Below are 20,673 nucleotides of genomic sequence, written 5' to 3'. Positions count from 1 at the left end.
CAGGATAGAAATTGCATACAGGGGCCGCCGCCACCACTGGGCCTGACTTGGCTCAGAGACCAGGCCAGCTATAATTCTGACAGCATGAATTTAGTTTGATCTGGCCACGCTACTGGGGCGCTGGAGGCTGTCCACAGGCTGAGGCCTGTCCACCCAGTTCTGTCCTGCCGAGCGTTCCCGGCCGGCACCTCTGGCGATGATCCGGGCTGTCTCGCCGCCGCACCGCCAAACGCCGGCACACGTCTCACAGTGTATTACGACCCATCATACGAGTGCAGTCAGAAGCCTGTCGTGTGTCGGCGGCGGCGGGCGCGGGCGGCGCGCTCCCGCGGTGCGGGCCGCCGCCGCCCGGCCCGCCCGCCACGACTCGGTACGGTCGCGCGTGCGGCGTCGGAGCTGTCGTGGAAGCGGGGGCGCGGTCGTGCCGGCGCCCCGAACCGCGGCGGCGCCCAGCCCTCGCCGCCGCGGTCCGGCTGGCGGCGGCGCCGCCTACTCCTCGAAGTGGCGCGACTCCTGCACCACGGTGACCGAGCCACCGGGCACTGCCGACTGCGTGACGAAGCTGCGGTGCTTGCTGCGGATCATGCTCATGTTGCCCTCGGCCGTCTCGGCGCGCTGCTCGGCCGCCTCCAGCTCGCGCTGGAACCGCCGCACGCGGTTGATGTTCTGCGCCGACGTGGCCTCCTGGTCCTGCAGCTGCCGCTTGTACAGGTTCATCTGCGGATGATGGAGACGTGGCGGTCAGTTGGAGGCGGGGCTCTCGCGGCCGCGGCCTGCTTGCGCTCGTGAGCTGTTAGGCCCCTCCGCAGGGGCCCCGGCTGTCTTACGGCAGCTAATTTTGCACTAGAAAGCGCGTGCCTTTCCAACAACATTGCGCCGATGCCCGGTGGCATTAGCTGGCATATGCATTCTGCACTCCAGATGCAGTGAACAACGCTAATTCACTTATTTGTTCTCGCTTGTCAAGAAGCCGAACCGCCAAAATCAGACCAGCCTGTGGCTCGATGATGTCCCGGGCCGTGTCCGCGTCCGCTTGCGCGTGCCTACCTTCTGCGACGCCTTGTCGAGGGCCTCCTTGAGCATCATGACGTTGCTCTGGTCCTCCTCCATCTGGACCATCAGCTCCTTGACGTTGCGCTCCTTCTTCCTGAGCATGCCGAGGGTCTCGGCGTGGCGACGCTTCTCGTTGTCGAACTCAAGCTCGAGGTCGCGCAGCTGGCGGTAGGTCAGCTCAGGTCAGGGGCGGCACGGAGCTCGAGGCGGTCAGCGTGCACATCGACGAACCGGCTCACAATGAGCGAGGATCGCGATGCCGTGGCCTCACCATGCGCGAGGCGTTGGCACAAGCGGTGGATGGGTTGTGCTTCAGTCCGACAAAGTCTCCCCATGCGGAGTCCCAGCGAGCCGCAAAACGCTACGCCACGTGGGCACCTGTTCGTCCGCCTCCAAAGATTTCAAAGAGCTTCACGGCAAATGCAACATGACTGCGTCACGCTAACATACCGTACACGTGAAGTCTGTCACGCCGTGTCAGCTATGACGGCAAAGGTCAAGAGTCAGCCGGGCTGCGCTCTGACGGCGTCTGGAGAACTCACGCGGGCCTCCAGCTTGCTGATGACGCGCTTGCCGCCGGCGATGGCGCTCGCCTCCACCTCCTCCAGCCGGATGGTCAGGTTCTTCACCTCCACCTCCAGCGTCTTCTTGATGGTCTCGATCTTGACGATGCGCACCTGCTCCTCGTTGAGGATGTCGACCGTGTGCTTCAGCTCGCCCTGGACCTTCATGCAGCGGTCGTCGGTCATCTGGCGGGCAATCAGTGACGTCACGATAATGCCGAACCCTGGCCGCCGCGAGGTCGGTGAGCCGGGCTTCCCGAATTTGGGCCACCGACATGGGTCGGTAAGCGACCCAGGAGGGTCTGGACGTCCATTCACCGACCGTTCGGTTGTTACTGACCTTCAGCTCTTTCGTGACCTCGTCATAGTCCGCCGTGAGGTTGGCCAGCTCCTGCTCCAGCTTGCTCTTGACACTGGTCAGGTTGACATTGATGGTCTGCAGCTCGTTGATGCGCACACGGAACTCCTCAGCCAGCTCCTCGGCAGCGCGCTTCAGGCGCTGAGCCTGCGCGCGCGACATCTCTTGTCAGCAGAATGAACTAGAGCCTTACACGGCAATCAGGAACGGCATTACAGCTCGTGGTGGTGGGTTTAAACACCTTTCTCCTTCACGTGCCATAATAACGCACTTCAGAGACCGATTGAATATATTTCAACACGTATTTAATGATTTGTTGAGTTCAAATCGCCTTCGCGTTCTCGAGATTTATATTAATTTAGGTTTCTATCATTGTGTGGAAAGGATGCCACTCTTCCATGATTTAGCCAAACGGAGGGTTGAATAAAGACGACGTAATACCATCAAGACGAAACTGAACGGCAACGCTCTTGTCTAAAGAAAGCCCTTATTTGCGGACCGATGGGTACAGCGCCGACTGACGGGGCCGGCTCAGGTCTGCGCGGGCCGCCCGCTGACCTGGTCCAGGTTGCCGCGCAGCTCCTCGTTTTCGGCCGACAGCGCCTGGATGCGCCGCTGGGCGATGCCGTACTGGTCCAGCGTGGCCTGCAGCTGGCGCTGGACGTCGTCGTAGTGCGCCTGCAGCTCCGTCAGCTGCGGCGGGCCGTGACGTGACGTGACGTGACGTGACGTGACGTGACGTGACAGACGTGATATGACGTGGCGTGACAGACGCAACGTCAGCCCGGCTGGTCCAGGGACTGACAGAGGCTACGTCAGGCACGTGGTGATTGTCGCTAAGGTCGGGGATGTGATGGGATTTCGTGTGGGCGGGGGTGGGGGAGGGGTACCGCAGGGTGACAGTTCAAGAATGGGACGGAATGGCGGGGTGACTATAATGGAGGCGGTGTCATTCAGGATATTGTGTTGAATTACATTGGCACTGAGATTAGCACGCGAAGAATGCCGGGAGGAGGAGGAGGGGGGGGGGGGGGGGGGATCGCCGATGCGAATGAAAGGCACCACCGCGATTTATTACTGCTGACTCATCACAGGTTTATGGTGTGCTGTTGGATCAAAACAGCGCCTAGGTTCGTGAAGACCACACAGATATCCGGAATCTCTTTTCTCCAGAGTACCACATTTCATATTCTACACAAGCACACACCTGCAGAGACAGTTTCTTGATCTGCTTCTGCAGCTCGATGTTGTTCTTGTTGGCCACGTCGAGCGACATCTCGAGCTCGGTGATGGTGATCTGCATCTTCTTCTTGATGCGGAGGACCTCGGCCTTGAGGCGCGCCTCGGCGTCGGCCAGCCGGCCGTTCAGCTGTTCGATCTCCAGCGTCAGCGTCTTCCTGCGGGACGGCGGTCGGACGAGAGGTCAGTAGGACGCCGGGTGGGGCTCAGCCCCCCCCCGCCCCCCCCCCCCCCCGGACTCAGAGGTCGGCCCGACGGCACGCCGTCAGCAGTCGTGTCGCTGGAGGTTAGGTGACCCGGGGGATCAGGTCAAACGGCGGCTCGGGTCATCAGATGTGGTGAGATTCTCGCTCACTAGGCTTAGTGAAACACTTTTATCTAATGTCCCAGGGATTAGATGAGGCTGCGATAACGGAGGTGGTTTGACGTGAAAGTGATCCCTGATGGCCCGGGAGATATAATGGAATCGCGTTTAAGCGGCTAAGATCAAGCCAGAGGGAGGAGAACACGCCTGATGACAGCGGCCGTAGTAGTCCATAATAACACGAAGCGGTGCACCGAGCGCCTGCTAAATGAAGCGGCGCCGCTCTGTTCATGCACACACACCACCGTTGTCATTGAGTCGCTCACTGTGGTCCTTGCTTACACACTTTCGGCAACGCTGTTTTCGGCTGCCGCTTCGACTTTCAAAGTCGGGTACTCACAGGAGGAAGGATGAATGGCTGGCTTTGATTCTGTTTGAAGTTTTTCCTCTCATAGTTCAAGTCATGGTCATGTTTGCACACGTCTGTGTTCTTGTTAGCATAACGGTGTAATGCATACAAAATCACCTAATTTTCAATGCTGCGATTTATTGGGTCCGCAATGATGGCCAATTGTAACTACAACCATTTCTGTCAAAGCTGTTATATAGTGTCTAACGCTTGGTATCCGACCATACCCATACTGTTCAGCTGTGTAGCCATTACAGCTTCCAGAGGATTTAGCACAGCGAAAATCTGTTCCACACACTGCCGATTCGCGGCCCGACTCCCAACTTCGCACGGTGGTCTCCAGCGCTTCCTTCTTTGGGGATATTCAAAGGTAATTGCCTGGATCCGTAGGATCTCATATCGGGACAAATCACTCAGTAAACAGCATAACCATAAACGAGCCGTGCTGCTCAAAATCCGCAAGCTGCAAAGCTTTCGAACATGACGAGCGGCAACGCTCGACATTCCCCGGCGTCCGCACTCTTGCACATCCATCTTTCATCAACACCAGGACGGGCGTATTCAAAGCATCCGCCGTCTGTAGTCCCGGACTTCATGCGTCCGCAATGGCGATCAGTACCGGGCCATGTAAGGCCCCCAGTGCGGCGCCTCCAGCCGCCGCCGCGCCTCCAGCCGACGGCGCAGTTGGCGCGCCTCGCTCTCGCGCTCCCACTGCAGCTGCAGGCGCAGCCGCTCCTCCTCCTCAGCCAGTTGCTCCTCCTGCTGGCGCAGCCGCTGTGCCGAGCGGCGCGCGTCGGCCAGCAGCAGCCGGTCCTGCCGGAGAGGCGAGGCGCGCCGTTCGGCCGGCGCCGCGCGCTCCACCAGCGGCGCGTGCTCCAGCGCCGCGCGGATCATCCGCTGCTGCCGCGAGTGCTGCTCGGCGCGCCGCTGCTGCTCGGCCAGCGCCGACGCCGGCCTGCTGCTGCGCGCCGGCGCGCGCCCGTGGCCGCTGCACGTCTCGTAGTGGCGGCAGCAGCGAGCGAAGCTCGGGTTCACGTACGGCGGACTGTACATGGCGGCGGCGGCCGGCGCCTGGCCCGCAGGGGCGCCGACGTCACGGCTCTGCCCTCCGGCGCCGGTCGGACGGCCGCGCGGCGGACGGGTGACCGGCGCCGCCTTCGCCCGCGGTGGCGGCTGATTCTGGAGCCGATCGACGCCGGCCGCTGCTTCTGGCCGCCGACGCCGTGTCGGGTCTCGCTGATCTCCGGTATAGGAGTTCGCGGACCGCACGGTCGGCAGCCTCGACGGACGGCGACTGCGGAGGCGACGACGCGACTCCGGCCGCCGCCGGCCGGCCGTGACCTTGGCGCGTGACATCAACAAGACCCGCGCCGAAAATATCGCCGCCGGGCGATCGCACCGCGACCTGGCGCGGACCGTCGCCAGTGGCCGGCTCTGGCTGCGGCGCGGCCGGATGACGGACGTGCCCGGTCGGTCACGTGACCATCGGTCCGGTCACGTGATCGGTGGCCCGGGCTGAACTGCCGCCGCGTCGGTGACATCGCAGCGGTTCTGTTCCGTCAACGACGGCCGGAGCCAGAACTTCTGGTCTCCATCACCGTCAGGGGTGTTCAGTCCTACGTATCACATCTTGGCGTTTAGTCAAGAACAGCCGTCGAACTGAACATCTCCGCCGAGCGAGATGCTTAGTGCAGCCTATTGCCAACAGCGGTTTGGCAGCGTCCTTCCATATATGCGCTGGGTGGCTTTACCATGCAGCACTGTGCTCAAGAATCAGTGCTGTGTCTTTTTCAGGTAGTGCAGATAATAGACTAGAACCTCCAGTATCCCTCCGAATCTTCTGAGTTGTCTGAACACTTTAGGTGGACGATACCTGGACTTTCTAGCATTTTGTCTTGCTGCAGCGTCGGGTAACAGCGACCAGATGGAAGTCGCTTCAATAAATCGGCGTCACAAATGTGTCCTCCAGACCTCGCTCGGTCAGCCGCATCCTCTGTACCAGAGGGGTGCCCAGCATCACGTGAGCTGCCGCCTAATGCGGACGGTCTTGCCGGCACTGTTCGGTACTCTGATAGCGTCAACATTGCGCTGTCCTGAATTCGCTGTCACTGGCCTTCGCACTGGTCAAAAATTAGGAGAAGTCTAGGTTTTTAACGCAAATTCCCTCCACACTAGGCCATAGACGTGGTTTTAAGCCGCGGAAAAGTGACGGTAGGGGCGTCCTCAGTGTGGCGGAACCCATGGATGCCTTCCGCTGGCAGGCGGAAGCCGACCTGCAGCTCGGCTGGCGGGTCCTCTGACGCTGCTCGAGAGCCTGCGCCGTCGACGGCGGATGTGGCACATTCCTGCCGCGTGCCGACGGCCCCAGTCAGCGCCGCTAGACAGCGTCCGCGCCCCGGCCGGGCCAAGCGCACCTTTTTGCCGTTTGACCCTGGCCGGTGACGTCAGCAGAGGGTCGACCTTGGCAAGGTGGCACGCTCGGGGCGCGCCGGACGGTCCTCCTCGGCCCCGTCATCGCTCAGCCACGCCGCCGATGCGCCGATCGGTACGCGGCGCCGACAAATGCGCCGCGGTCGGCGGTGGCGGCGGCCGTCGCTCGCGACCGAGCACCTCGCGTCCGGTGGCGGCGGTCAGACAGCAGGCACGAGGAGGCCCCGGCGTGGAGGGCGCATCTGTGCCGCAGCATCGCTCGTCGGGAAAGATGAGCTGAGGACAAAGGCTTGCTCTGCTTGCCGGGCAGGCCGGATTCCGCAGGATCCCCGAACTTGCCGAGGCGAATGCGGTATTAAAAGCTCCAAGCGTCAAATGTTTCTGCCTAACTGCCTTCCTGCATGTTTTGACACCTGAAGAGACTGCAGCTTGACAAATACCAGTCTCATCTTGCCGTTTCCACGAACGTATTTATACTGAATATGTAAATAATGAATTTCATCGAAACCTTTCCTCTGCGGTCATCTCCTATCGCCTGACCGCCACTGTGTAGTGCTTGCTTTGGCACCAGTCCGCGTTTACATTTCTTCTATATGCCAACTGGTGACGCCTCCCTGTTCCCCGCACCATGGTTCCATGTGTGATTGCCGTCGTCGACGAAAATCGGCTAATTGGCTGATCGGCTAATGATCGGCTAATTATACTTCTGGTGCTCAGGGGCCGTCCAAATCGGCTCTCGCGTCCCCTATTTTCGGCGTCGGGACGTCGCGCTTATCACTGTATCACGGCCGCTGTCACACCCCGAAGGCTGCGCATAGCTCCCGCGTGCCGTCCTTCGGGTCGCGCCAGCTGACCAAGCCCAGGTTATCACTCAAAGCTTGGCGGGCACTGGCGACCTTGTCTCTTGATGGCCCGACGGTGCGCTCGTGGGACCGTTCGTCTCTCATGTCGCTCACCCTGACAGAAACGGGCCATCAAGAGCATTTAACGCTGCCACCGAGGCGTGTCTTCAGCAGGCTCCTACATGTGACGGAACCTTAGTCTTGATGTCTATGGCTTTTGTCTGACGCGAGGTATTTGCTGTTTTGTTCTAGGATGGAACGTTTGAAATACCATAAAATACAACCGTATGAAAATATTTTCACAACTTTGAAAAAAGGTTCACTGTGTGTGCCATTTGGCACGGCTATTTGTTTTGCGGGTCATTTTGTTTTTTCACAAAGAATGTTTACAGTGTTGTGGAATGGAAAGGGATGTGCCCGCAGCCTCTACAGTGATCTTGTTTAGAAAGCAAAGCAGGGGCTCGTGCCAGGCTTTGATGTTTTACTGGGTCTAACATGATGAGTTTCGGGATTGTGACTGTATCCGTGTTACGAGCGTGATGGGTCTTAGCTGTTCCATGTCGGGCTGGGCATGTGCATGCTCACATTTGACCTTTTTTACCCCATCAATATGAGCCTTGCCCGTTTTGTGCCTCGTCTACTATCTCACACATGACCTGGTTGGTGCATTGATTACTCACATGTGCTCCATGGCACAACCCACCGGCCCGGCGGTCGGCGGTGCCGATCGCCGGCATCGCACCTCTTCGACCGACTCTGACTCTGACTCCGACTCCCCGACTAAGGCTCTGACTCACTGACCTGACAGTCTCCAGCTCCTCCTCCTTGGCTGCCAGCCTCTTCTCCATCTCGTGGCGCACCTGCGACAGCTCGGCCGACAGCGCCTGGGCGCGGGCCTCCTCCGCGCGGCGACCCTGCGCACAGAGGGCAGCACTAAGTTCACGGCAGAGGGCAGCAAGTAACGGGAGCGGTAGCGGGGGGGGGGGGGGGGGGAGGAGCAGGGCGGCCTGCGACAAAAGCAAGAGAAGCCGACGAGGAATGTCGCGGTGTTGATCTCACATGAAAGACAACGCCAACCGCCTCCGGAACGCTCACTGGTTCATCATCGATGGATATCAAAGGTCAGGCATCTTTCCAAACAGCGATAAACTCGACATTCCTACTAAGGCACTAAAAGCCGGTGGGCCTGATGCTCTTGGCACTGGTCTCAGTAACCCAAGAGCGGCTGACTAACGCCGCCCCCGGACCCCTGCGGCGTTACTCACAGCCTCGGCGTCCTTGTAGGCGGCGGCCAGTTCCTGCCGCTCGTTCTCCAGGCGCCGGTTCTCCAGCTCCAGCTCGTGGTAGCGACGCGTCAGCTCGGCCAGCGCGTTCTTCAGGTCGTGGTTCTCGTCTGCCGGGGGTCACACGTGGTGACGGCGGCACCGCACCGTGCTCGGCGAACGCTAAGCGTCCGGGCCTCAGGCACGAGGCATTCTGGGGCGCGTCCGACAGGCAGTGAGCGAATTCCGACCTAAGTCATTCGGGTTTGTAGCTGGGAAGAATGCGCACATGCCGGGATAAAATACATGTGCGTGTCTGCTCCAGCTTGGGAGAATTTTAAAACCCAAAGTCATGCACTACCTGACTTGCGCGCCCTGAATCCCTTTAGCTCTAGGCGGGTGTCCATACCTATGTAATAGGTGTGCTATCATCATAGGCCATCTCAACAATCATGAGCCTCATAGAATAGCTTAAATGGAATGTCCCAACTTTTAAGATATTGGTGCAAGCATCATATATGAAATAAGCTCACTTTTAACTATTAATATACTTTCAAGAAGAAAAGACCGCTCTAAACAACAAAGTTCATCTGTTTAGTAAATGTGTTCCTCAGCACGTCATGGCCTGATTACGTCATCACACCTCGCACAACATTGATTGGGAGCCAATTGACAGCCGTGGTATCTGGAAATCGTGCTCACGGACGCCAGATATGAACGACTTGACGGTTACTTTTTTTGGTCTTGATCGCCGCATGTCTAATGGAACGACAGGATTTTAATGATGTTATTATGACGTCATGAATGCCTGGGTGGCCTTGAAATAGTCGCCCCGAAATAGCCTGCGCACATTCGCGGGCTTTTAGACGGCTTTAGGTCTTGAGAAAGGCAGGGCTGTGAACTGCACCGAATGATCTTCCAGATTACTATTTCTGTTTAAAACCCCACACAAAGGTGGAACGCCTCCTTTAAATAGAATGGACAAATGCAATGCTGAGTAGAAAGAGACGTTTTCAATGTCTATGCCGATGAAGGTGCTCGAGGCCGCCTTGTTCTTGCGTCATGTACCTCCGCCTTCCTCACGAAAAGGCACGAGACCACGCAAATACAGCTGACACTCGCACGCCTGAGTCGCTACTCACCTCCGAGCTTCTTGTTCTCGCGGTTCAGGTTGTTGTTCTGCTCCTTCAGCTTGTCGTTCTCCACGTTGAGGCGCTGGATCTCGGCGGCCTTGGCGCGGTTGTCGCGCTGGCTCTGGTCATAGAGGGCGCCCAGCTCGTCCAGCTGCCGGTCACCGGGCCAGAAGAGGTCAGGGGAGGTGACACGGGTGCAACGCTGACAGCCATGGGGCTCCGTGTGGTCAGGGGTTGCTGCCGCTGCAGCCAATGAGTCGTCTGTATGGACAGATTCAGCAGACTTGGATGGGTGATTTTACAAACGTTTCCATGTGTCAACAAAGTCCAGTTTTTTCACATATGTGTTGTATACCACAGCCTGATCGATACGTCACAACAGTATATCACATACGATATATCGTGATATCACAACGATACACCACAATAATGTGCCTAGTTATACCATGACAGGATCGATGCGATCATCTGCCATTGGAAAATCCCATGATTTGCGCACACCGGGAAAGAATACCGCTATGTAAAGCCCCTTTAGCCGAACCGCCGCCGTCGCGCTAGACCCGGCGTCAGAAGCTGACCTTGCCCTTGAGGTCGTTGTTCATGCGCTCCAGCATCTCGACGCGCTTCTGGAGCTCGCGGCACGTGCCGTTGGCCTTCTCCAGGTCGATGATGAGGATCTCGACCTCGGACTGCAGCCGCGCCTTCTGCTTCTCCACCTGCGCCAGCTTGGCCATCAGCGACTCGATGTGCTCCTCCTGCTCCTGGATCTTGAGCGCGAACTTACGCCTGGGCACAGCCGAGCGGTGTCAGGCAGGGGCATATTGGCGTCGAATGTAGGTTTTGCCTTGGGGGGCGAGCTGGAAGGGGGGGGGGGGGCAGGGAGGAAAGTCGGCGCATGGCTTAGGCTGCTCAAAAATTAATCTACAACTGGATTTCTTCACGGGCTCACCCAGCCTCAGACCCAGAGCTGGAGGAGGAGGCTGGCAGCAGAGTTGGGGAACTGACTAGGCTGCACAAGCAACAGCCACTTACAGCGGGGGCTGAGTGCCTCAGACCCAGAGCTGGAGGAGGGGCTGGCACCAGAGTTGGGGGGCTGACTAAGCTGCACAAGCAACAGCCACTTACAGCGGGGACTGAGTGCCTCACATACATGTGGAACCAAGCGCCTGGCCGGGGGGTTGATGGGCGATCGGAAAACGGTCAATCAGACAAGCACAACAGGGATACCGCGGTAATGTATCAACACTTTAAACGGCTTCAGCAAACCGCACAAAGTGCGTCGCAGGTCTGACGGCGAGACGGCGTCGAGCCGCGCGGTGCCTCACCTCAGCTCCTCGATCTCTTCGGCGCGCGCCAGCGCCTCGTTCTCGTACTTGACACGCCAGTTGTCGGCGTCGGCCTTGGCCTTGACCAGCTGGCGCTCGAGGTCGAGCCGCGCCTCGGACTCCTCCTCCAGCTGGTGCCGCACCGACTCCAGCTCCGTCTCCACCGTGTGCAGCTGAGACTCCAGCGCGCTGCGACGCTGCCGGCCGCCGGGCGTCCCGGGTCACGGGCGGGTCGGCAGGATGGCAGGGCACGGTCATGTCTTTAGGTCACACTTGGGGAAAGCACTCCCGGGACACTCAGGGCAGGTCACGTCATTGTCATTTTAGGGTGAATTTGTCAGGGCACGATCAGCATATCATGTTTTTGCAACAGGTTACAGGTCTCCTCCAAGTCATCGAGACGAGATCAGGCGACCAGGCGACGGGTCGCAGGGCACGGTCAGGTCGTGAGGTCAGGGTTCGATTAACATATTACGACTCTTTACTGAACGCTCGTGCTCATGTGATTCACAGCCACAGGCTCGATTAGGGCAGGGCACCGCAAGGTCCCGGCTCCAAAACCCGTGCTTTGGAGTCATTATTGTGAGCGACATAAATACTTCAGTTTCCACTGATGTGACTATATTTGATTTCTTTACTTGATCTTTATTTGACTTTATTTGACATTGATTTCCAAGTGCGTGACTTCTCCTGATAGCCCGTTTCGTATGGAGAAGCAAAGTCAGTGACAATGAATCCAAGTTAAGGTTAGTGCGACAACTGACACAGGTCTAATTGCCAATCAGGCTCGCACTTTTCGGAAAACAGTGCTATCGGAATAGCACGCTTCTTCTTTTCACAACCCATCGTGATCAAGAAGAACCACTGTAGCTGAACCGATCGAGAGTGGCGGCCAGAGGGCGCCCCGGCCATCTCACCCGGTCCTCCTCCTCCAGACGACGGTTGGCATCATTGAGCGCCGTCTGCAGCTGGTGCTTGGTGTACTCGATGTTCTCGAGTGTCACCTTCAGGTCCTGCACTTCCTTCGTCAGCTGGATGTTCTCCTGGAGGGTCGAGGATGGGAGTCAAAGACCACGGAGTCATCATGGGCCAGTTACCTAACGTTACAGCAGGTCAACAGTGTAGGCATGGAATGTCTTGCAGGCCGATTGAAACAGCTGATTTTTGGCGCTGCCGTGCAACGAATACAACGCATGCAAGTTATGTTGTCCCAGAAAAGGCTTAAGTAGAGTTCAAATATATATCAAGAAGAATATCAAGAAGAGAAAGAGCGGGAGGAATAAATAACTTGCTAAAGACTGCACAAAGAGGAGGGAAGATAAAATTGCAGGGCTTAAACGACGGGGAGTGAGTGAAAGAAAGTGATAATGCCAAGAGCTCTCACCGCCGCCGGTCCCTGTGGCCACGGAATGGCGGCAGTCGGTGGACACGATCAGCCAGCAAGGGACTACCCACCTGGGAGATGCGGGTCTTGATGCTGGTGAGGTCGATGACGGTGCGGTTGATCTCCTCGATCTTGATGTTCAGCTCGTGCACGGTGATCTCGAGCTTCTCGCAGTGCTTCTGGACGGTGATCTGGGCGGAGGTTCGGGTGGTCAGAGGCACTGGCACACGACGCTGCAGGATCGGCCGCGAAATGCCCCGGTGTGCAGCGATTAAATATGTTCATCAAGATTCAAATGTGGATAACAAGATGCAACTGAAACTCTAAGCAGTGCCAAGGGTAGCACATTCTGCATGTGCAGTGAAGCGAATTCCTGAACTATATAGCGAAATTAACATAATTCTGCATACGTATGTGGTGCATGTGATAAACCAAAATTTTAAGGAAAACAGCGCAAGCAGATCGACACCACTCCATTTTGTGACTTGGCCAGTCTATAGGCGATTACTTGCGATGTTCCTTTACCTTGTCTTTGTTGGAGCCCTCCAGCTGGCTCATCAGCTCGTACATCTCAGTCTGTAGCTTGTTCTTCTCCTTTTCGAGTCTGTGTGGCAGGAGCGAACAGATCATCGATAGCTTCAGGTGAGTCATGACTTTGGTATTATGTCCTACACCATGCCATTTCGCGGTCGAAGATAAGCTGATCCATGGCATCGCGACAAACGTGGCTATCTTGGAAGTGAGTACATGATTCAAGGGACTGCAAAGTAAGCTTTCTTCAACTGAATCCCGTCCTGTACAATCTACTACGGACGGCTGACAGAGTGCTTCATATTTCACTCACATTTCATGTTTCTTCTAACGCAATTCCGATTTTAGAACTTATTTCTCGTTAAGTACTAAGCACTAAAAAACGCCCTCGAGTTCTCACCTGGCCTTGATCTTCGACATTGAGTCAAGCTGATCCATGTAATCCTGGATGGCCTCTTGGTGCTTCTTCTTCATCATGTGGAGGCTGTCCTCGCTCTCCAGGTGCACGTCCTCCAGCAGCTTGCGCAGCTTCATCAGCTCGCCATCTCGCTTCTTGTTGATCTCGATCTGGCGGTGCACCGGTGCAGGGGTCTCAGACCCGGCCGACGTCAACGTAACCAGTGCCACATGGCGAAAGCAGATCTCGGGGTCCAACGTGGTGAGGTACAAACGAGAATGTGATGCGGCAGCGTTCTGAACTGTTCGCTATTACGGTATTACTACAGATAAACTTAAGTCACCCCCTCCGGAACACCAAGCAATCGGTGGTGACAGTGCTTTACGCGACGCCTCGATTTGATGTCACTCCATGCACGTTCAGGACTCCAGCAGCTCCGTTCCAGTAGGCCGCCTCGGTGGCCGCGAGAGTGGAGCTGAACACGGCCCCGACACCTGGCGTCAACCGGCCGTGTGCCTCACCTGACCGTCCACACCGCTCTCGGCCTCCTCCAGGCGCTCCCGCATCTGGATCAGGTTGACGCTCAGGTCACCCTTGTCCCGCTCAATCTGAAATATCAGGTCGGGCCGGGTCAGACAAGTTGGTTGGGAGCGGTTGGTATTAGTCGAGCATGAAGGATCCACGAGCACGAAGCACACGACTCTTCCCTTTGTTTCTAGGTGGCATGCACCTTTAAACAGACAGAAATGTACGCCGGAAATCAAATTTGCGCTTTTTTGACTTTTTGACTTTTCGACCTCATTTTTTTCCCCGAAAATCGCCTCAGGGCGAAAGCCACGATCCATCGATGCTTGTTTTATTTCAACGACCGCCTCCCAGCTGTGAAGCCCGACTGGAGCAGCCGCGTCTCGGGGCGCCGACCTCGGAGACCGCGGCGACCCAGGTGACCCCTCGACGACCCCGACACTCACCCGCTGCCGGATCTCCCTCTCCGACTCGAGGTCATCCTGCAGCTGACGGATCCGGTCCTGCCAGCAGAGATGCACACTGTCACACGCTGACGAGCGGGGAGGGGGAGGGGGGGGGGCGCGCACGTGCGTGCAGGCTGCGAGCGCATCGACCGATGTCAGCTGGCTCACCACCGATGCACTAGCGGGGAACGTTTCACGTTTTGTACAGGGCAGGATGTGTGGACCCGCCTATGTAAGTTTAAGTGAGAGGTCAGGAATACATGTGCTATGCCATGAGCATAGTGCATGCGTAGTTCCATGACAGAAATGCGGTCCATTGCGGGCTCCCCGGCCATTTCTGTTCGCCGCTGCGCTGTGTTCCAACGCTGCAAGGTGGCTGTGCGTGTTTCGAGTCTGTCGGTGGTCGTCAAGAGAGCGGCGAGGACGAAGGCAGCCCGGCGAGGCTGGAACAATATGCCGTCGCTCAAAGCGGGGGTGTCGGGCTGCTGTGCCGGCTGCCAACGCCGCCGTTTATTTATACCCCGGAGCGCCGTCAGGCTTCGGTAACGATATTCCGCCGGCGCGTGGCGTACGTCTGATTTGGAGCAGGTCAGGTGTGTGCCGCGGCCCCGCCCCCTCCAGCCCGGAGGCGTCCACCGGAGCGCCGCCGGCGCCGCCCTCAGCAGCAGCACGCGAGCGACGCGGCGGTCGCGCCCCGGTTGACGCGGCGCGCCGATCGTAGCACGGTGAAACGAGAGCCGACGCGCGGCTCTGACTCGCGCGCACTCTGGCGGCGGCCAACGCAAACAGCGCCGGCGGGTCTGGTGCTGATTTAGGCGGGCCTGGAATGACGGCTTAGGTTCGCGGCCTCACTGCCACTGTCTCGTGTATCTGCCACGCCCACACGCGGCGGGCAGGCGGCACTGGCGAGACGGCCGGGCGCCGGCTCGTGGTCGGGTTTGACTCCAATAAAGGGGTTATTTGATCCCAGGCCAGGTCCTTCCACGGCCAGTGCAGTGGCAAGCAGTAAGGTGTTGTTTTTGTGGAGGACCGGGGTTTCCACGAAGTGATTTAAACACGCTGCAACGCAGACAGTACTATACAAAGAGGTCATTTTACATTCTGCACTCTCACCACGGGACCTGGCCACCCATACGCTACAGCATGTGACTGGTGTTGTGAGTTCCGATCGAGACTGTGTGTGGGGCGACAGTCGTTCCGTTTGAGTGAGACTCGCTCAGAGCGTCTCAAGAAAACTGTCCCAATCAACCACTGAAATCGTTCCGCCCAACCCCGCCCGATTATTGCGACAACGTTCGGCGTAATCACAGGTCCATGCAATATGCAAAGCTATCTGGAGTGACCTACGTCACTACATTTGCAGCAGACCACGATCTGAACGACTTCTTCAGTGACAGGCATTCGGAACGCCCATTTGTATGTGATGCAAGAAATGACTGCAAACGTAGAGTGACTGCAGTTGGTGCCGCATGGTGCAATTAAAAGTGCTCCCGCAGCCGTAAACTTGCACCTCGTTATTTATCCATTATTACACTTCGTACTACACACCTCCATTGGCAACAGTTGATTGTTCACCGACCGAACACGTCCAACGGGTAATCAGCTCTGCAGTCGACCCCACACCACACACGGAACCCGAGACGGGAAGTGGACGGCACAGGCAAACAAAGCGCAACGGGTTTGGGTGCAAGAGGACCCGGACCCTGGGGCGGTTGATTTCAAAACTATGTGCAAAGCAAATGAAATGACAGGACGGACACGAAATGAAATGCATTTGACATTACTCTCCGTGGTCAAGCACGCGAAATCGATTGGCTGTGTGAATCAGTAAACACCGGTGCTTAGGGTGGGAACATGGTCGTAGGCTAAGTGTATCATCATGCCGCACGGACAGGGTATGGCGTAAAGTGTGCACCCGTGTGTCCAGAGGCGGCCCGGTAACGGCACACACAGGTACGCACGCACATAAAAACAAGTCATTATGTACAGTATTCATACGCGGTGGCAAACGGGACTGGAAAGGGGACATACAAATACATAACTAGCAATAGGGTCACTGCAGTCAGTGCGGAACACGCTCTGTACAAACCGCCTACGGGGAACAGCCATACTAAGGTTCAGGTGTATTGGTTCACATGGAAGCACTTGGGACATTTGGGCAAACACCGAGCTAAGAGGCCAGATCTAACGGTGTACCTTTGCGTGACTCGTCTCTCCTTAAGCAATCTGGAAGACAAGATTCGATTGTGTGATTGGTACACAACAACAATCGGGTGAATTTTATCGCATTCCTGCCTTGCTTGTGAAGCGATACTGATTGGTAACAGGGTTGCAAGCACTAAACAGCATATAGTTAGTGAATATTACGCAGAGCAAAAATAATGTATCGCTTCAAAACGTGATATTAGCTCGACAGTGTCAGAACCGGGCAAGATCACAAATCGTACAATACGCATTGCAAAAAGGCAAATGCTTCAGTTCGGTTTTCAATGGATGTCATGCGACGAAGTCCATAATGCCCACTCACCACCATTTGCCACTCAGTTAGCGATCCATGCGAACAAAACCAACGCAGGTGTCCTGTCGTATGCAGAATGTGGGTTGATACATATTTCGCCCCGTTTAGTGGAACAGTAATCCGTAAATCGTAGGTTCTAAAGCAGAACAATATCGCGTCAGCGTTAAAACAGGATAGAGACATTCTCCTTTTTCGTACCCTTCCATGATTGAGATCCTTCCAGCAGTAATTTTCCGGTCAGCGATTGGGTATCTAGAGATGTCATCCCTCAACAGCCAAAGTATTCGCCATCAAGGTGCCTACGTATGACGCACTCGTGTGAGACGTCCGCTTCTTTATCCCTGTGACTTTCGGCGTGCCAAGGTTTAAGGACACCGCTCTCGTCCAGCTCTGTCCAACAGCGAACATCTTGAATACAGAACTAGCTCATCTTTAACTTGAACTTCAGTGTTTCTAATAATGGTCGATTAACTCTTCATCTGGAATGTCCGTGATCGACGGACCGAGGGGAATGCAATCCGTGAGAATATCTTTGGTGCAGCAAGGTCTTTTAAAAAGTGTCAAGTACTTATGCTGTGCAGCTGCTGAGCACCGAACGCACATGCTTCAGGAAAGTGTCATTGAGCGCTGCAAGGGGGGGGGGGGGGGTAGCGTGTTTCAATATTGGACTCTACGTCTTCAGTTGAAGAGCGCGATTCAGACACGCCCCTCCGAGTGGCAGAATGAAAAAGCTGCCCGGGCCAGCAACGAACAACTTGATTGAGTGCTGACGACGATGACCACTCGAGCGCCTCTCCCTCCTGCCACAACCCCACGTGTCATCGCGCGTGATGCAGCGCGCCCGCGCTCCACCGGGCCGAGTCCTGATCTGGCAGCGGCGCCGGCTCCTCCAGGCCGGCCCGCGCCCGGTGGGCGCCGAGGAGCCCGGCTGGCGTCAGCGGTGGCGGCGCGCGGCTAACTTTGGGCCGATCAGCAGTGAGTCAGCGCGAGGCCGCCGCCGGTGGTTCCAGGCGGCGACGGCTGCCAACAGCGCCCCCTGACTCACCGCCGCCGCCGACGGGGCCCGCCCGGGACGCCGGCGGCGCGGCCCGTCGAGAGGGAGAGTGGCCGAGGCACGGGTGGGCTCAGGGGCAGGTGTGCGCCCACAGGTACATAATGCCGCTCTTCATGGAACCGGGTTATAGCCAGCCCAGACGCATGTGCATGGCGAAGGACGCTGCCAATGACAGCGGAGCAGGACGGGGAGCGGGAAGGGAAGTCGAGGTCTGCAGGGTCAGGACACCGGGACACCAGAATACCAGGGCACCGGGGAACCAGGGCATCAGAACACAAGGACACCAGGGCACCAGGGCACCAGAACACCAGAACACCATGGCACCTGGACACCAAAACATCAGGGTACCAGGACACCAGGGAACGGCCGGTCGTGCAGGACGAACTAAGCGAGAGGCAGCCGTGCTACATGGACGTGGCAAGAGAGACTGACGCAAGCAGGGGACACGGCGCTCCGGGTGATTTGGGACGTGTGCAGCCAGGGCAAGCAGCCACCTTGGGAGGGAAGAGGTCTTCAAACGATAACATCAAAGCTCGAGAAACTTTGAGGGCTGCTCAGTCAGGTATAATCAGGAGTCAGGGCAAAGAGACGTGATGCGAAAGATGGGTAGAGGCAATCTCAGAGGGCCATTGAGGATTTCAGGAAAGATCCCAGAATCACGCAGCGTCAAGAAATGTTTACTCAGTGTGCGCAGGTGCTGAAGAGCGTTGTGGAAAACAGGAGTTTGCTAGGCTCTGCATTTAGAATAAACTGCTCGATTTAGTTAATTACTCATAGATACTGAGTCAATTGCGCATAAATACAAAACAATCACTGATTGCAAAGCTCACAGTCGACTTTTTGGTCGTTGCGCTCGATTGTGTAAAGGGGCATCATGCCTTTTTCTGTAATAAATGCGGCTTGAAGCATGCCCTCCCGAACAAGAAGGTACGCGCGAAAACCAGCACATTGAGGGCACCAGAGGCGCCTGATGAGCCTTTGCGTGCAGTCCTCAGAGCCGGCAGCTTGGCGCCCGACGGTGTGCCCAGAGCTATCTGAGAGCCTGTCACTGAGCCGAGGCTTGGCAATGCGAGGATGAGTGGGGAATACCCGCAGCGATGCCACGTGGCTATCAGATTTAGCTCATAGGCGTCCCGCGTTGTTATTCTGCACAAATGAATGTGGAGAAAGCGCATCGCTATAGTTCAGAGATATGCAAGGAGAAAGAACAAAGTAATAATCGAAAGCAGTTACGCCGGCAAACCCAGATTGATGTTTGCGTCATCAGCGGATACTTATTATGATAAAGGTCTGTAGTGTGGCCAACAGTGTAGCATTAATGTTTGGAAAGTTGTCTCCACTGACATTCCTGGTTTGGGAACTGCTCAGTAAGAAGTTTATATCCCAGGATATAGTGGTGACTCCACCGACCTTTTCCCAAGCGAGCAAGCAGATCTAAGTGCCTCCGCCGATTTGGGGGTCTTTAGGCCCGACTCCTTTCTAAAAACAAATCCATCTGATTTTGCCCACTTTTTCAAAGGATCCTCCGAGTTGCTATGCATAATTGAACAAAGCCTTCCATTGTCCTATTGGGTCTACAGTGCTGGTAATTGGAGCATCCCCTTGAACTTAAGGGCCTTCCTGTATTTTACACGGACCTCCTATGCGTGCAATTGACTCCCTTTGGATCATCTAGGGCTACCTGCCGACCATCAGGGCCTGATGATGGCCATCTATGGCCTCCTTACGGGGCAGATATTGTTTTCTGCGTGTCTTAAGGGCTCTCCTTGTCATGTGATGCAATGCTCTGTCTCTGGTCATTCGTAGGGCATCGTGTCAGCATGACAGAGCCTCCTGAAAATTCAGGGCGGGCAGCACCATGTATTTGCCACCTTGGCGAGTGTCAAGTAGGCGGCTGCCCCGCCCCTCTTCCCTTGTCTCCTGGTGGTAACGCCCTAGGTGCAAAAAGCTTTCCGGCAATTTCATCAGCCGTGACTGAAGCGTAGTTCAATATTGACCGCTTACATGATTGCACCATCTGAGGCGATGCCGCCATATGACGTCCCAGCAATCATAGGGACACCAAAGTTGTCTTGGTAGGTGCGAGTTTTTTCTGCTACCTGAACTGTCTTAGCTTGTATAATAGCTTGGCCGGCGTATGCCTGCGCCTCTCTTGAGGACGCACACTTTCTAAAAAGACAGACATTTCTAGTGTAGAAGTGCCATTGGATAAACCAAGCAGGTCGGTAGTAATGCCCAACGGAAGCATTATACACACATCGCACATGTGCTAAAAATATGCAGCAGCATCAAAATTACCGTCGGCCAGCTTAACAAAAGTAAAAAAAGGGCGGTGGAAAATATCAGCCCTCCGACTACTGGTGTCTTTCCTCGGCCTGTCGGCGCACCCACCGACACTGACAGCCCGACAAAGCGCTCACCTCCATCCTGGCGAGGGCGATCTGGTCCGTGTGGAACTCCACTTGGATGTCAGAGCTCCCGCCACCTGCTCCTCCTCCACCGGAGGAGGTGTAGGTGTACTTGCGTGTCGTCTTCGAGGAGGACATGGTAGGTCGTTGGCGGATCGGAAGGAGTGCTGCTGGCCGGCCGGTGGAGTCGCACCTCGAGGGCACCGTTCGCTGCACGACACGAGCGCGTCTCCCAGCTCCGACTAGGCCGATGCCGCCACCTTGCAGCCGTCGCGTCCAGCGCGCATGCGCGGGGAACGCTCAGGTTACTCGGCCGAAGACGGCGGCCTTTTTTAGACAACCTGGACCCGCTGGCTGCCGCGGTTCCGCCACCAGCGCGGCTGACTCATGACCTCCAGGCGCCCGGCGGCGGCCGCGGGTCAGGTCAGGTCAGCCGGGGCCAGGGGTCGCCGCCGGGTGCCGCGCGACATTGCCGCCAGCGTCTGTCGCCGC

The 20,673-nt window shown here is 56.8% G+C and overlaps 1 protein-coding gene across 1 annotated transcript; it reads right to left on the bottom strand.

Annotated features, from left to right (window-relative positions):
* Positions 1-238: 238 nt before the first annotated feature.
* LOC119106425 (paramyosin, long form) lies at positions 239-20,431 on the bottom strand. Its single transcript, XM_037230070.1, has 18 exons — positions 20,194-20,431; positions 14,202-14,258; positions 13,752-13,838; positions 13,234-13,400; positions 12,828-12,906; positions 12,374-12,493; positions 11,836-11,961; positions 10,919-11,115; positions 10,172-10,379; positions 9,603-9,744; positions 8,464-8,591; positions 8,000-8,112; positions 3,182-3,371; positions 2,533-2,667; positions 1,957-2,121; positions 1,596-1,802; positions 1,048-1,215; positions 239-717 (listed from the first exon to the last, which is right to left on the bottom strand). The coding sequence occupies exons 1-18, from the start codon at positions 20,317-20,319 to the stop codon at positions 490-492; spliced, it is 2,643 nt and encodes an 880-aa protein (XP_037085965.1). The 5' UTR covers positions 20,320-20,431; the 3' UTR covers positions 239-489.
* Between the last annotated feature and the right edge of the window lie 242 nt (positions 20,432-20,673).

The sequence above is a fragment of the Pollicipes pollicipes genome, unplaced genomic scaffold (assembly GCF_011947565.3).
Source record: "Pollicipes pollicipes isolate AB1234 unplaced genomic scaffold, Ppol_2.1 Scaffold_6138;HRSCAF=7277_pilon_pilon_pilon, whole genome shotgun sequence".
Taxonomy (NCBI): domain Eukaryota; kingdom Metazoa; phylum Arthropoda; class Thecostraca; order Pollicipedomorpha; family Pollicipedidae; genus Pollicipes; species Pollicipes pollicipes.
The sequence above is the reverse complement of the archived record's forward strand: the minus strand, read 5'-3'. Positions and strand labels throughout refer to the sequence as shown.

What these genes read in the sequence shown, in the direction of transcription:
- LOC119106425 (XM_037230070.1), bottom strand. Translation starts at nt 20,319, where the DNA reads ATGTCCTCCTCGAAGACGACACGCAAGTACACCTACACCTCCTCCGGT. An exon ending in ATGTCGAAGATCAAGGCCAG is followed by an intron (nt 12,907 to 13,233) that starts GTGAGAACTCGA and finishes CCTGCCACACAG; the next exon opens with ACTCGAAAAGGAGAAGAACA. An exon ending in TCGACAAGGCGTCGCAGAAG is followed by an intron (nt 718 to 1,047) that starts GTAGGCACGCGC and finishes CATCATCCGCAG; the next exon opens with ATGAACCTGTACAAGCGGCA.